Source organism: Rhinolophus hipposideros (genome assembly GCF_964194185.1).
Source record: "Rhinolophus hipposideros genome assembly, chromosome: 19".
Classification (NCBI taxonomy): Eukaryota; Metazoa; Chordata; class Mammalia; order Chiroptera; family Rhinolophidae; genus Rhinolophus; species Rhinolophus hipposideros.
This window is the reverse complement of record NC_138065.1, coordinates 52743139-52759694: the sequence shown is the minus strand read 5'-3', so window position 1 is coordinate 52759694 and position 16556 is coordinate 52743139. Positions and strand designations below refer to the sequence as shown.

The following is a 16556-nucleotide window of genomic DNA, read 5'->3' as shown; positions in this document are numbered from 1 at the left end:
GGGTCCTCTTCTCTCCCTTTTGATGTGTATTTGGTGTGAACCTGACTTTGTTGTCGTGTTTGTTTCCTTTCTCATGCAGGCGGAAGAGACGGAATTTCAACAAGCAAGCGACAGAAATCCTGAATGAATATTTCTATTCCCATCTCAGCAACCCTTACCCCAGTGAGGAAGCCAAAGAGGAGTTAGCCAAGAAATGCGGCATCACCGTGTCCCAGGTGAGGGCCCCAAGGTCAGCCTGCGGCCGGCCAGGGTAGGGCCACCTGGCAGGGACTGGAGGTTTGCTGCCTGGTGGGTTCCACCAGTTAGAGCCCTAAGGTGGCAAGTAAGCATGTGATGTGTACAGATAGGAGAGCTTCCGGTTAAGGACCGGGGCAGCAGCAGCGGGAGTGCAGCGTCGTGCAGACCCCAGGCGAGCTCCTCTCCCTGAGGCCCACTGCTTTAGGTGGGGAGGGTTCCCACCGGCATTCGGGAAGCTATCTGCATGTCTTGTGTTTCCTCAAACATGCTCAGTTTCTTAGCTCCCTTTTAGTTTGCTCAGCCCAGGAACTTTACAAGTCAGGAGATGGAACTTGTAAATGAAAGCGACTCAAATGCCTTCTCTTGATGCTCTCCTGCTCCCCGACGGAGTGTAGGAATTTTAACGTGTCACTGCGATTGCATTGGCATGGTTGCCCAAAATGTCACCGAGTGCTCCCTCCCCCCAAAGAGTTATACACATAGCAGGTGCCTATTGACACAGAAAGATAAAGATACATGATATAAAAACTCTATAGAGCTGAGTCTTCAGCACGGATACGAAGTAGAACAGTGAGTGATGGTATATGTGTGTGCACTTTGTCTCCCCAGAGGGTTCGTCCACACTTCTTAGACTGAGCCCCGAATACTACCACCGGTCTCCAGTTGAGACCAGGAGGGATAGTTCTGAAATCGCTCACAGAAAGTTTTTCTCAGGATTGTATCACATGTAAGAGAACCAAATGTACTGATATTTCAGTAAAAGGGGGGAGTGGGGAGACGAGCCTTACTCTAGTGAGAAATTTCATGTACCCTTTACACCAGCGACATAGATGCTATTTTGCACGAGCTGAGCGTCTGCACTTGCTGCAGTTGAAGCCTGGCTTCTGTGTGTCCCTGCAGGGTGCCGAGCCCAACACCCTGCATTTAGCCGAGGAGAATCAGCCCTCTTCAGAGTCCAGACTCCAAGAGGGTATTGTTGGAGAGATTGCGGGTGTCCCCAACAAGCTGTGGGTGGTTTTGCAGCAGCTTTAGAAACACCCTTTCAGAAAGATGGGGTAGAAAGGATCAACTCCTTTGGAAGTCAGACCTTCCTTAGGTGCTGTGACCCAGCTAACGGTTATCTGCAATCTCGACAATCCTGGGAAAGCTGACCATCAGGACAAACTCTGGTGGCCTAGTTTTGTCTGCGTATCTGAGGAGTCTTCTCCAAATCTAGACCCTGTATCCATGAGAAAAGAGACTTGATGTGTTTCTGATGTTTGCTGCGTGTTGAAGGAGTGGCTCCAGGTGTGGACCACACCACTGACTCGGGCAGTGAGTGTCAGACATGCACTCGTCCATGTTACCTGAACTCACATTCTGGGATTCGGAATTCCAGGTCCCTCCTGAAGATACCGTGTTTCCCCGAAAATCAGATCTTCCCAGAAAATAACCCCTAGCATGATTTTTCAGGAGGACATCCCTTGGACATGAGCCCTAATGCGTCTTTTGGAGCAAAAATTAATTGAAGACCCGGTCTCATTTTCGGGGAAACACAGTAGAATGAGTTCTTCAGGAAAGAGTCTATATTGTATGTTGGTAGAAGATGCAGTCTGGGCCTGTCCCAGCAACCTTCACTTCCTTCATTGTGGAAACTCTAGGTGCCAATAGTTTGTCCAGGAAAATGACTATTTACATACCGGGCCACCTTTTCCTTTTCTCCACCCACCCTAAGGCCATGCCAGTCTTCCTTCCCCATCACACCACTCCCACCATTGCCAAGCAGGTCTCACGGGAGACAATACGATATGATGTCATGGAAAGGGCACTTGGCTGGGAGCATGTTTAGGCCACGAGTCAGCTATAAGATTTCAGGGCACTCACACTTTCTTTTGAGGTCTTAGTTGCCCCATGTAGCACCAGTCATGGTTCTTTGGACCACATGATTGAATCTCCATCTAGTTCCCATACTGGGGGATGCCCTTTGCACTGTCTGCCTTCCTTTTTTTCTTCTACCCTTCATCTGTCTGTCCCTTCCTCTCTGCCTCCTTCCCTCCCTTCGTCCTTCCTTTCTCTGTCTCTGTCTCTGTCTCTTTCTTTCCTTCATCACCCATCCATCTTGAAATTCTTATACCTGGGCTTCCCTGGTCCTGTGCTTTCTGTAGTTGCCTCCTTCCTCCTGGGAACATCCTACTCAGTCGTCTTAGAGGGTCCACTGTCTCTGCCTGCCTGAAAATAGTCTTTCTTTAGCCCTCATCTCTTCATGCCCCAACCTATGGCTCTTAACCATTTTGTTAAAGTCACACATTCTTTTGAAATCTACTTACTCTTGAGTCCTCTCATGATCCAAAACCAAGCTACGCTCACACACCAACGTCCATGTGAAATCCACCTGTGGACGCTCCTCTCCACATTGCCTCCTCCACACCAGTGCTGCTGGGAGGACAGCACCAGCTCGGTAGGTGTGTGGACTCGTAGGCGCGCCCCAGTCCTGAATCACGGTGGCTGGGGGAGGGGGAAACGGGAGGCTGGGAACCTGTTTGAACAAGCTCTTACTGTCCCCTAGACTTTGCCATAGCCCTGCCCCCGGGCTCTTCAAACTTAACATGTTCAAAATGTGATTGTACCTGTCTCAGACTACGTCATCGGCGTGCCCCTGGTGCCTCGCACACGGCAGACCCTTAGGGTCCGTGGGGCTGGACAGAGTTCATGAAGGAGAACACAAGTTCTGTGCATTATCCTGGCGTGTGATGCCATCAGGTGGACGACACGAGAAGTGCTGAACTGACCTGGGGTCTGTCTCCCCTCTCAGTTCTGCTCTTCTCGTTTAGATGGGCGGCGTCCCCACAGGCCCCGCGTCCACCCTCTTCCTTCTCATTCGACCTCTCCTGTGCTGATTTAATTAGCTCTCAGGCATTTTCTTTCTGCCTCCAAAATGCCCCCAAACTACCTTCCTCTTTGCCCCCCTTTCTTTGGAAAAACCTGAAGTTCACTCAGAAAAATCTCCCTGCCTCTTTTCCTCTTTCTGTTCCACTTAGAAGTCAAAAAGCAACCACAATTATGATTGATGCACACGAATACTGAAAATTTATATCAAGAAAAACATGGGTCTGGGGGTAAAATTAGAAGCGCCGTGGTCTTGAACAGACCCACAGGCCCTTCGTCTTCTGGTTGAACTCTTATTTTCCTGTCGGCAGCAGCATGCACAATAATTAGTGACGCATTTGCTTGCAGAATTTTTTCTCTCATTTACTAATATTGCAATGGCATGGTTTGAGTTTTACAACAAAAACGTGGCATTTCCACTGTAGTATTCACTGCATAGGACTATGAGGGTTAGCTTAGAAGATTGTTCCATTCGGCTAATGTATTCAAAAGTAAGTGTAGTTTTGCAAGAATTTTCTTGGTCTGTCATTTTCGGGGTACATAAAAAAATATATGTGGGCTGTGGTGCATGAGTTGTCAACCTCCCCGTCCCTCACCAAAATCATGGTTTGTTTTGTAATTACAGAAAAACCACCGCATTTTAGTGTGAAATCACATCTGGATTATGTGGCATAAAACTTTCCTTCTCCAGGCAGAATTAGGGGAGTAAAACTTGAATGTCACTGTGTCTCCTCTTATCTGGCACAGGCCTTGATGTAAAGGGAACTGGGGCTCAGAATCAAGCCAGGACAGTGCTGTGAGCCTCATGAAGGAACTAGATTAACAAACAAAAGTAAATTAGGTTTATTTTACTTACCATGGCAAGCCTGGAATTCAGAGGGATACTCAGCGGTGTGCTTCCGTTTTTCCTCATGTCGGTAACAGCAGGCTTTGCCCACACTAGGAAATCTCGCGGATGGAAATATGTGGATGCTGAAGCCTGTACTACGATGCAGCCAAGAATCTAGTCCATATGAAAGTATTTAACCCCTAAACATTTGAATATATTCCATCGATGAAAATGCCCATGTGTTGATATTACCTTATGTGGATGTTTAAAGGTCCATGTATTTTTGTCACCCAGAGTCAGCGTTAGCTGTGATAAGACAAAGAAAATTCTTGCAAAACTACACTTATTTTTTCAAATGCCTGCTTTTTTAGAGTCAGATACTTAAGAGGTAAGCAAATTCAAAACGCTTGCCGGCCACTGAAAGGGTCCTGGTTTCAATGAGAAATCCTCCATTGGGAAGTTTGTGTCGCCGAGGTTTTGCTGAATTGTGTTACACTGAGCGAGAGGATGTCTGGTTATACAGTCGCTCCTCTGGAAGCTCTCACTTCAGACCTTTGCCCATGTGAATTCTGGAAAAAACAGGCATAGCATGAGACCACCCCGCTGTTCAACCCCCTCGTTATCCCTTTTCTGCTGCGCTGTTTGTGAAGGATGAAACATTAACTCTCTCGTCTTCTCTTCAACCGCTCTAGGTATCAAACTGGTTTGGAAATAAGCGAATCCGGTACAAGAAGAACATAGGTAAATTCCAAGAGGAAGCCAATATTTATGCGGCCAAAACGGCTGTCACCGCTACCAATGTGTCAGCCCACGGAAGCCAGGCTAACTCGCCCTCAACTCCCAACTCAGCTGGTTAGTTTTTCCTTTGATTTGGGGGGAGTGTCTCCATTTTTGTACTTGTTTTTCCTGCATCGGGGTTTTCCTTTCATGCTTTAGGTTTCTGATCGGTTGGTTTATGTATTTGACTCTCCTCTGGGTTCTTGACGGCCCCGTGGGTTTTTCCTTTCATTTCCTAAAAGCAGGCTGTGATACTGTTTATGAGATGGGCCGGCCTGTAGGTGTTCACTGATGTGTCTAGTTAAGGTACCGTGGTTGGTTTGGATGAGAAGACCTCGGAATTCTCCTGTCAGAGATGCCAGTGAGAAAGCTAGAACTAATACTTAGGCGTGGTCCCCAGGGGTCCGAGCATGGAATCTGTTTCATATCCAGTTTTCACCCTTGTCTATTTTGCTGTTCCCATCCCATAATGTCTGAGTCACCTACTAGCGTGCACTCGATGCGTGAATATTCATTCTTCTAGCAAGTGTCTCATGAGAGGGTTCTGGTCTGCAAAGCCAGACTGGGATTATTTCTATACATTGGTTATATCTGTTATTCTTGACTGTTTTATTTTGTGGGTTTTCTTTATGTAAACTACAAAGGAAATTGCCAGTCATTAATTCAGATTATTCAGATTCCAGTTTTTATGTTATAATATCAGTCAAGCGCTATGCTATTGGTTTTTTGCATTGTATCACTAATTTCAGAGTTTAGGCTAACAACAAATACCTTTGGGTGTGCCTTATATCAATAGTTCTGAATTTTTCACTTGTGAAAACAACATAGTCAGTAATGCATAAAATATAACTTTGGTGTTTGCATGCTATGAGGACATGCTGGTACTTTTTTTAAAGGGAAAAACCAGAAATACTTCCTCATTAAATAAGTTTGGTCTCAGATGCTGACATTTTTCCCCACGAAGAGCAGATGCATCAGCTTGGGCTGGGGGGGCGGGGGCGGTGCCCGTCTATGAGAATGGGTGCCTCTAATTTTAGAGGGTCACACATTTAAGTATGTTAGATCATAATGTGATTTTAAAAATTGAATTTCCAACATGGTTGGGGGTATGTGGTGGCTTTGACCCCAAAGCTTGTTTGTTCACTAAAATCAGTTTCCATTGTAGTTGTGGGGGTTGTTGGACATGTATAAGACTCCGTGCTCACGTCTCCCGGGAGCTTCTAGATGTGCGAGTACTCATCGTTACGCTGCGGTTCTCCAGGCCTTGGCGCTACCATTGAGAGAGGCTTTTAAACATGGCTGTGTGAAGACAATACAGTAGTCAACCCGCTTTTATTTTTCCCAGCACGCCAGGTTGGGGAATTATGAAGAGCATATGTGCCGTCTGCGGGTTGTCTGTGTGTGAGTGTGTGTGTGTGTGTGTGTGTGTGTGTGTGTGTGTTTCCTTCTTTGCCCATCATGGTATGATTGACAATGCACTGAGTCTAACAGGTTCAAGAACCAGAGTTTCCTTCATCCCCAGCTGGTCCATTATTAAGCACTTCAGTCCCAGCAACACTAGTTGAATCGCACTGCAAGGCAGACATTTTCCCTCGTCTCTTTGGAAGAAGTACAGTTTTGTCAACATTAGCAAAAACACACGCAACTCTCCTGCAAAGGTTATCATAATGCAAAACAGATATCAAATGACTTTTTTCTGTCCCTCATGTGTCTGCATCGCAGATGGCTTCGCGTGATTTATGGCGAGTCCTTCGACAGGCCCTGAGGACTCCCTGCGTTACTGCATCCGTAACTTTTTCTTCTTTCCGAAAGCACTTAGAAGGAGAAAAGCAAGCATGTGAACCCCCTATCTGCGCTTAAGAATTATGTCGGGTCTCTTGGAATGTCAGTCTGTGACCACCATTTTCGAAGGAATTTTTCTGATGACTTCAGCTTCACATGACAACGTTGAGCCCCAAGTAAATCATTATGGAAAATGTGAGCGAAGCCTTCCAGTTGTGATTAAGGTGTTGGAAACAATACTCAGAGGATCCCCTCTGTAGGGCTTTCTCTACATGGAGACAAAAGAAACCCCTGTTATATACGGTCCATGGCATGGAGCTGTAACGGATAAACGTTTTATCAGGAAAACTGACAAATGGGCCCTGCTGTGTTTCCTGTTGCTCTTAACGCAACCCAAATCACTGCACAGACAAAGGGAGAACTGTAAAACGTGCACACTTCTCACGTAGGGGGTTTCTAATATCGTGTTAGCTGTTCGATAATTCGAAAGGATAAATGATTGTGAACATAGGCAGAGAGCTTTAAATAAAAGGTTAATACATGAAAATACATTGTAGCAGAGTTTGAAGTATAGAGTTCTGGAAGCTGGGAACGTTTTATGTCCTAAATATCAGCACAGGGTTTTCTGGTTTTTTGTTTTTTGTTTCCAGAAGCTTTACCAAATACAAATATTCATTTACACTCCAAGGAAGATCCTTCGCGAGTAAATATTCTTCCCTCTAGAGACTTCTGTATGTAGAGCAGTACTTCAGTACCTTTATTTAGGCCACTTCTATATATTCCTGTTTGTTGATATATGCCGGATCCCCGATTTCTTTAAGCATAATTCATAAAAATCACTGAGAACTGGACCTGGGAGAATTCGGAAGCATTTAGCGGTACTTGGCAAACACTGTGTTTTACACCAGTGGGGTTAAGCAAAATGGATGGAGCAGAGAGGAAGCTAGAAGGAAGACAAGGAAATTCAGTTTTGAAAAACAAAGCAAAACTGGGGGCCAATGGAAGCAATAGTTATAACCCTGGGTCCACAATTCTTCTGGTGTGACCCTGAGCAATACATTCTCAATTTCCTATTTGGGGTGAGATTATAAAAGCAAGAATTAAGATCTCAGAAAAATAGGACCTGTTGGGAAGGTCGGGGAATATTTTCATGTCCAAGAAGAACGCGATTGGCCGTGTGTCACAGAAGGTTACCGTGACATAGCGTCACTGTTAGCTTCTTATCAGGAGCTTTGATTGCCCAGGCAGCCCAGTGCTTCCTGGGGGTCAGCACCCCCAGATTTCAGTTCTTTTGCTTAGCTGCACACTCATGTCACGACACGGGCAGTTTCTACCATGGAAGTTCTGCCCCCGGCTCTGTTTAGTGAGCGGAAGCCTGACCTTGTGTATATTCATATTGCGGAGGTTGGTGCTGTTCTGGGTTGGTGGAAGATCGTCATATTACAACCCTGGACACCTGCTTCCTAGAAGAGTTTCTGTGTCATTCGCACTGATGAGAGGAGGTCACACATCCAGGTTGGCTGACTGACACGTCTAGGAAACCCCCAGGAACCTTTGTAACTTCGTGAAAGGATGTCTCCCACTGCTGTTCTCTGCTGTGTTTCTCTCCCTTCGATGTCTAAGTGGAAAATAAAAACACAGCCTGGAATTATAATTCTAGAACCCCAACCGGCACATCCACCAAAGGCATTTCACATTGAACCAGACGATGCTTCCCTGTTTCACTTCTCCATGAACAGAAAGTAATAATGACTGTCAATTTGGGGGCGGGGAAGAATCGTAGCATCTAGAGAGGCAAGCATGAGACAGAACCAGCTTGACGTCCAGCAGAGGCGCTCTCTGCTGAGCCTCTGAGTGGGGTGGGGTCCACTGCGATCCCGCCGCCACCTAACCTGTCCAGTTTTTATTTCTAAGCTGCAAACCTTAGGCAGTACTTCCATACATCTGCTTCATAAAAATGCTGAGAAATAATGAGCGAATACTTTAAACACGTCAAGTCCCTTAGGAAGAAAAAATAAGTCCATTCTTGTTCTAGGCATTGGTGCTCCCCTGGGGAACTTACCCCCCAGGGGACATTCTGCAATGTCGGCAGGCGTTTTGGGTTGTCACAATTTGGGGTGGTAGGTGCTATGGCAACGAGTGGCTAGAGGCCAGAGACGTGGCTGACCGTTGTGCAATCCATATGATATTGCCCCACAACCAAGAGTTATCTAGCCAAAATGTCAGTAATGTTAGGGACAAGAATCCGTGCTCTAAGTGAAAACTTTGTCATTAGTAGTCTATTTTTTGGATTATGAAGTTAATTGGTTTTTTCTCCCTGCACAAATTGAAGCCTCCTGAAATTTCTTTAGATATACAGTCTTCGGGAAGTTGTCTCATGAGAATGGGTGTTAACATGTCGTCACATACATCATCATGGTTGCCGAGCGAATGCGTTAGAACCCATAGGTGACCCATTATTTCCTCTTTGTCTAGTTGAGTGCAGGTTGGCGCTGTACCTGCCCTGAATGTCTGGATGGCAGCTAGTGCGAACCCGTTGCCTCCCTTTCCACACCAAATTCCGAACCTTTTATGTAGCAAGCACACCTCAAAGCATGCTCCTACCATGTTTCCCCGAAAATAAGACCTAGCTGGACCATCAGCTCTAATGCGTCTTCTGGAGCAAAAATTAATATAAGGCCCAATCTTATTTTACTATAATATAAGACCATGTCTTTAACATAACATAGCACAACACAACACAACACAACACAACATAACTCCGGGTCTTATTTTACTATAAGACTGGGTCTAATATAATATAATATAATCCTGTGTCTTCTATTAACTTTTGCTCCAGAAGACGCATTAGAGCTGATGGTCTGGCTAGGTCTTATTTTGGGGGCAACACAGTAGTAATTGCTGGTTATTTTACGGCCTCCCACAGGTAAGGATCCCAGCTGACCTTGCCTGCAAGCCAGGGGATTCTGTTTTAGTTCTGTTTTAGGCCCCACAGCACGACTGGCGAGGCCGATTATTACTATATGGGTTACATCCTTCCCAGGTCACCACCCCCATGGTAAGTTCTTTCCACCTTGCGGTGCCTTCCCCTCATTGTTAGATTTCTGGGCGAACTTCTGTCTGCTCTTTTGTGGGCAGCTGGTATCCGCCCTCAGCGCAGTCACCTGCCCTGGATACGAATCAGAGTCAGAAGCCCTGGTCGTGCTGTACACATGTCTGGAGACACTGAAATGCCGAGACCACAAAGTCAGGAGCGTGGGGACGTTCCCGCAGTTGGTGGTCTGAGTCAGACACATCGGTGCAGGAAGCCCATTGAGATATGCCCATTGGCCCATTGAGATTATCTCGGCACATTCGGCGGCAGGCATATTTATAATGTATCTGTGCACATAGATTTTTAAAATCATCTGTGTTGATGGCCGTGTAAATCTTGAAAACGCACATTCCAGGTCTCTGTGTTCTGGGGACAACGCGTTACCTGGTGTCAGGGTAGCCGTTGGAAGCCTCTCCCAGCTCTCAGGGTGTGTGCTCATTCCCGGTAAAGCATCAACCAAGAACCTAGAGTGTGTATTTATTCCAGGGTGTTTGACAAGGAGAGAAGTAGAATACCTGGGCTCCCAACTGAACACTCTGGGGAGAGCAAAAACTCCGATACCACATAAACAATTATAACCTGGTTTCTGGGAGCTGCCTCTTTTTGATTCTGAGGACATTTAAATGGGAGCGTATGTTGTAACACTCGTGACAAAAAGGTTTTTATTATTTAGGTTATATTTCTGTGATTAAAAGCAAGATTTGAGAGGGACGTGACTAGGGCACAGAGGCCTGGGGACTGTGTGTCACCATGCCACTGTGACGGTGCCACACTCTGCTTCACCCCCACGTTGGGAGGACTGACCTCTCAGAACGTGGCCTAAGACCCAGCTTTTCTAATTCCTTCTGGATGAGCTACACAGAAATGTGTGCCGATGAGGCAGGGTGTTTGCAGAGTTAGGGGGACATCACAATTCCTCAGGTGTGCCCAGTCCCCACCCCCAAGAAAGCATTCCCATGAGAAGGGGGTGAGAAGGGAGGGTCAGTGCATGTAGCACAATGGTCGGTGCTTCCTTGCGTATGGATGAACGTCTCAAAGAACAGAAGAACGGAACCGTTTGTTTCCTTGAAATCGTCCCCAAGTGAAAGTGAACTGTCCTCAAGGAGAGCCTTTGCTTCCTTGCAGTGGCTCTTGCCTTTAAAGTGGGAGTGTACGATGAGTAGTGAAGCACAGAGCAGAGGCAGAGTTTAGATGCGTCACTAGGGAAGTGGGCCGTCTGTGGAAAAAAGACAAGCCTTCCGTCCTGCTTAGCAGCAGCTCTTCCATGAGGCAGGGCGGCTCTCTAGGAGAGCCCAGACCCCGTCCCGGGAGCAAAGCAAGTGTCCGAGCTGAGGCATGAATCATGGCTGGGCAATTCCACACGGGTGATGGCTGTCTCCACACAGGACGGCAAGAGGGCAGTTTGAGCACTTAGAGTTGGAAACAACAGAGTGGAACTGACCTGGGTCCCTGAGGTCTCTCCTTTTCCAGGCTAACGTCATGTTTTAACCCAATCTTGCACGTTGAGCTTTCTCTCCTCATGCGCTGAGCTGCACGATGACTTCAGAATAATCTTCAGCTTTTCCACACCCTTGGGGTAGGTGGAGGGTGGGCAAGGTTCTCCCAGTGAAACCAGGGGCACCTGGGTGGTGCCAGGATGGACCTAAAGCCTAACTCTCTGAGAGAAGGTTCCATCTCTGGGAGGTGAAAGCAGGTGGTTAACTGCTCTTCTTGAGGCCCACTTATTATTATTAGCTTTAGCATTAGCATTTCATGCATGCCTGAGTATTTCTGGCCCATTATTCTGTTTCGTCTTCCTCCATAATGGCAGGCATCAGGGAAGGGCGGCTCACTCTCCCGTGTTCTGGCCATCCTGGAGGCTCTCTGGGGCCGTTTGCCACCCAGCAAGGAACTTGACCTTTTTTCTAGAAATTGTCCATTTCAGTGGACTCGTATCCCAGGGCCAGCCCCAAAGGGGCATTGCCCTCGGGCAGCCCCCTCCCTGGGTGACAGGGGGTGGGTCTGGCAACGGCATGTTTGGCACCCTGCTGAGCTGGTCACGGCTCCATGTGGTGGCAGACGTATCGCTGAGCAGCCCACGTTCTCCAGCTGTGGTCCCCGGGCCAACCCTAGGCTTTCAGAGGCAGGAAAGAGAGACCTTCAGCCTGGAGACTGTCTCCACTTCAAGTAGGCAAAGTGGAGAAGAATACACGTTCCCCTTCTCCGCGTGACAGTGCTCAGAGGAGGCAGGCGACTGGCCTAGGCTGTGGCTTCATGTAACACGCGCGATGTGCACCCTGTTTTGCTTGTTCTGTCCTTCATGCTACTAACCAGACTCTGTTGACGTTGTTTTAATTTTGGTTTTTATTTGCGGGGGTTGCTTTGCATGTCATTCTTCCTTTTGGCTGTTAGTTGCGGGGGTGGAGCCTTTTCCTTTCTGTGATTCAGGTGCCTCACTCTTTCCTTTCCAGGTTCTTCCAGTTCTTTTAACATGTCAAACTCTGGAGATTTGTTCATGAGCGTGCAGTCACTCAATGGGGATTCTTACCAAGGGGCCCAGGTTGGAGCCAACGTGCAATCACAGGTAGGGACCCAGCCAATGTGCCGCCAGGTGAATGCATTGGGGCCCAAGAGCCTCAGTCGTATTGGCTCTTCCCGCTCTGTCCAGAGAGAGAGAGAGAGAGAGAGAGAGAGAAACAGAGAGAGAGAGACAGACAGACAGACAGACAGGGAGAGAGGGAAGTGTAGAAACAAAACCTTACCATCAAGTAAACCAATCTGCAACAAAGACACCCATTGCCGTGGGGAATCTCGTCCACACTTTGTGAATGCATTTGGCTCTGGCTTGTCAGTCATGCTAGGGAGGCGGGAGGGGAGCAGGAAGCAGAGGGTGAGGTGACCAAGACTTGTCAGGCAAGTGGAACCAGCGTGTTCTTTGTTCACGGAAGGGAAAGGGAGGAGCTGTTCAGTGCACTCATCGTCTCACTTTCCAGGTGTCCCTCCTGCCGTGGGTTTCCCACACGCAGTGTTTGCCCAACACGGAGGTAATTATCAGTGGCAAAGGCCGGAGCACCTCATGTGTCCACTGAAGCTTTCCAAACACCCAGCCAGGTTGACTGAGCAGCCCTTCTCAGTTCCCCGAAGGTCAAGGGCTTAGGTTGTGGTGCTGAGTCTGAGTTCACGTTGGGGAGCAAAGCCAAGTCGTGCACTGTGCACACTGGGCTCCTCCACGAGCAGCTCACCTTCCTGCTCCTCAGGAAGCCATCCTACGACCTCAGCATGGAGCCCGACGGCAGAGGGGAAGGGCGAGTGCTGGGCCAGCATTACGGGGGATTTCTGAGCCACGAGTCCAGCTTCCCAGTCTGCATGTGGAGCTGGAAGCCTTCCATGCCTGAAGTAGACCAACTGGCCGGCTTCCCCGCTCAGGAAACTGCCGGCACACAAGTTTGAGAAGATCTGGTCAGACTTTGGCCAGCTGACCAAACAACGGGCCACCGTCTCGGTCCTCAGACAATCCTGCTGTCTCTGTGAGGTGGCTGGCCGAGTCCCCTCTATACAGAACCTTGACTTTTGGGGGATCCCCAGCAAAGGAGCGCTATAGAGGATGGTCTGTAGGGAAGGGGAACCGCCTTCACTCCCTGCCCTCCACCCCGTCTACCGCCCCAAAGCCCGCCATCTTGTGTAGCACTGTTGACTGATTCCAGTGCTGGGAGCCCCGCTGTGTGTTACCTTTTCACTGTGCTGCTTCCTGGACTCAGGCACAATACTGGGTTTGGCGCATGCGGGAGGCCCCGCCTCCTCCTCCCGGACCCCTCCCTGGAAGACCGTCTCCAAAGGGACGCCATCGGTGTGCCGCGGCCGGGCGGCGTGTGTGTGGCGCTGCTGTGCCCCGTGGCCCTGTGCCCCTGACTAACCTCCTCTCTGTTGTTCATCCGTTTAGGTGGATACCCTTCGCCATGTTATCAGCCAGACAGGAGGATACAGTGACGGACTCGCAGCCACTCACGTGTACAGCCCGCAGGGCATCAGTGTAAGAAAACCAGCCCCCCTGTTCTGCTGCATCCCTCCCAATTATTGCAAAGCCCTCGGGCTCCAAATGCCACTTAGTAGGACTTATCTCGGCTTTCCCGTCACCCCGTCTCTTGTTTCTGTGTCGGTCATGCCGTCGGCAGCCTTCTACCCACAGAATGAGTGGTGATTGGGCGGCTTCATGCAGGCAGCTGGCGTCCGGGGCTGTCATACACAATCAGTGTTTGTACAGCACCTGCGGCCACATGCCTTCAGCTGCGAGGAGCTGCTAAACAGGTGACACCTTGTTCAACCGTGCTAGGAAATGTCACCACAAGCTGGCCCTGGGAACTCGGGGAGGAAAACCGGGAGCCAACATGCATTGCATGCAGGTCTATGGTCTTAAAAAAGCACCTTTCTCCAATCTGTTGAGGGACAATGAAAAAAAACAAAATTAGCACAGAGGCTGGGTACATGGAAGGGCTGGGAGGGGTGCAGACCACCTTCTCCTGGTTCTTGGGTGTGCTGGCGGCCCTGACTAGCATGAAAATTCGTAGCGACAAGCTGTGTCACACGGAGTGAAATCGATCAGACAGACCCAAGGAGAACCGCGTGTAGGTTTGGGACAGCAATCTAACTTGATTTCTCAGATCAATCGTCTGCCATCTCAGCAGTGGTGACAGCAAGCTGGGACGAGAGGGCAGCCTGGAAAAGGAGGCTGTTCTTTACATTAGGGTGATTTCCTGGGCTTTTCGAGGTCGCGGGAGGTTCTGGGGGAACTGTGGGCTGAGCACGATTGAAGAAAACTATTGTCGGTGGAGATGATTATTCATTTATTTCGTTGTTGTTGTTGCTACAATTAAAATAAATTTGGGATGGAAGGAAGGGAAGGTAGGCATGATGCCTTAATGTCGTCCTAGTCCGTATTAAGTGAAGTATTGTGTCTGCAGTGAAGGAGGTGATGAGTCCTTCACTCGGCGTTGGTCAAATCATATGTGACTATAGCAGCCTCGAAAGAATTGAGAGAGTACCAGGTTTTTCATCAGCCTGGGAATGGTAGGAAGCCTTAGGGGTCCTTAGCCTAGAGAAAAGAAGAGTTGGGTGGTCCATACTAGTTTTAGACACACTGTCATCCCTGAGAGAGACTGGATTCGTCATGAATGGTCCACCTAATGGGGGTAGGATGAGGTCCCTGAGTAGAAGATTCAGAGAAACACATTTTGCTCCCACATTTGTTGGGCCTCTCTCACAGTCAGAGTTGGGCAGAGAAGGGACTGGCTGCCTCTGGAAGTCACGAATTCCCCACCACCGGGGCAGTCAGACGTGGAGGGGCTATGCTGTACGTGGCGGTCAAGCACCCCAGCAGGAGTGTCGTGTGACCGTTCAGGCCCCTTCCAATCAGGAATTCTTTCTTTTCTGCCTTCTTTAGGCAGAATCCCATCCGAGTTGATGTAATATTTAACAAGTCCCTCTGGGAGGGAAGCAGAGATCAGAGCGGATCCTGTTCAGTATACTCTGAAAAGTTGTGTCCCTTTTCTAGAAAGGATTTCCAGAGCACAGAGACCCTTCGTTCTTGTGCTTATATGAGTTGTTATTCCCGTATTAATGGCTGACTTGCCGGAAACCTGCCTACAAAAATGCAAGATGCCATGATGGAGAAGTATGTCCTCAAAAATAGATTCCAGATGAATTACGTGGCTGTGTGTGTGGGGGGGGGGGAGAAGTAGGGGGCTCGAGGGGGTCAAGCCCAGATGCATTTACGCATTTCCTGAATCTTTCTGAGATGTAAGATAGATTTTTCCAGAAAGAGCTTTGCGTTTGTGTAAGTGTGGGGATGAGAATATGGGCACGCTCACAAAGGGAACTGAAGAACGTCTGTGTGACTGGGCAGGAAATGGAGCCGACCGGTCTATTTGGTATCTTTGTTTCCTAATCGGGTAGTGCAGAAGAGCGCAGCCCTCGGACTCGGGGGGTGGGGGCGGGGAATCTACATGGACCCCTCTGACGTCATCTGGTGGGCTGGAAATCATTTCTGAAATAGTGTAACCAAACATGTGCAGACAATTACGTCGGATTACATAAGCCCACCACAAAAACTGGGCTTGAAAATGCCACTTGAAAGAGTTTCTCATTTTGCACTATTTTTTTCCCTGTGAACTGTGTTTATTTTATTTCTGGGTCTTTAATATGCAGGGTAAATGAATCAAAGGCTGATCGTGACATGATATGTTCCTTTGGTATTAATTTTAAATCATGCCACCTGCCGGAGACTGAGCTTGTTAGAGCGAGATGGATTTTTAGATGGTGGCATGAGACATAAGACATGTGTATGTGCAGAGTGGGGCTGTGGCTGCCGGGAGAAGAAAGGGAGGGAGAGATAGAGGAAGACTAGAAGAGACAAGGGTAGGAATGAAAGGTTCGAGCCAAGAAATAAAAATAAACAACTCCTAAATCCAAGGCAGCAGTGGAATTCCCAGCTGGGCTCTGGGTTGTGTTTCATTCCCTGGAGGACGTTTTCTGGGCAGCCTTCATCGACTGTCTTGGCTGGCTTTTCACAGCACCCGTATGTTACCCAACCAGCATCTATTTAAGTCCTACACAGTTCAGACCATTTGGCCTTAACTAAGACCACGTAGTGATGGGGCACAAGGTGCCGTGGGAAGAGCCCTGAACCGAAGATTGGGAGGCCGGTTCCGGGATGTGTGCCCAGCGGTGGGTGTCGAATCTATTGTACAAAACGGGACCAGGAGCACCCATCCTTATTACCGCAAGGGCTGCTTTAGGGAAAATGCGACAATAAGTGGGAAAGGCCTTGCAAAGCATAAATCGTTCCATGTGAATGCAGTATGAAATGTGATAAGTGGTAACTTTCTAATTTGACCTTTTTCTCCTCTGGTATGAGTAGTTTTCACAGTAGGTAGCTCCTAGTGAAGATAGGTTAGGACACAATTGTCACTTTTTTCCTCTTCTGATGGAAAGGTATGC

The 16556-nt window shown here is 48.3% G+C and overlaps 1 protein-coding gene across 4 annotated transcripts in view; it reads left to right on the top strand.

The window, feature by feature from the left end:
- Positions 1-16556, top strand: part of PBX1 (PBX homeobox 1) — a 244762-nt gene that overhangs the window by 206845 nt on the left and 21361 nt on the right. For 2 of the 4 annotated variants that reach the window (XM_081025658.1, XM_081025657.1), the window contains 4 exons: positions 80-215; positions 4624-4783; positions 12035-12147; positions 13504-13593. In XM_081025658.1, coding sequence (XP_080881784.1) covers positions 80-215; positions 4624-4783; positions 12035-12147; positions 13504-13593 — 499 coding nt within the window. The remainder of the gene's footprint in view (positions 1-79; positions 216-4623; positions 4784-12034; positions 12148-13503; positions 13594-16556) is intronic. The other 2 variants (XM_081025660.1, XM_081025659.1) reach the window with 1 other exon arrangement.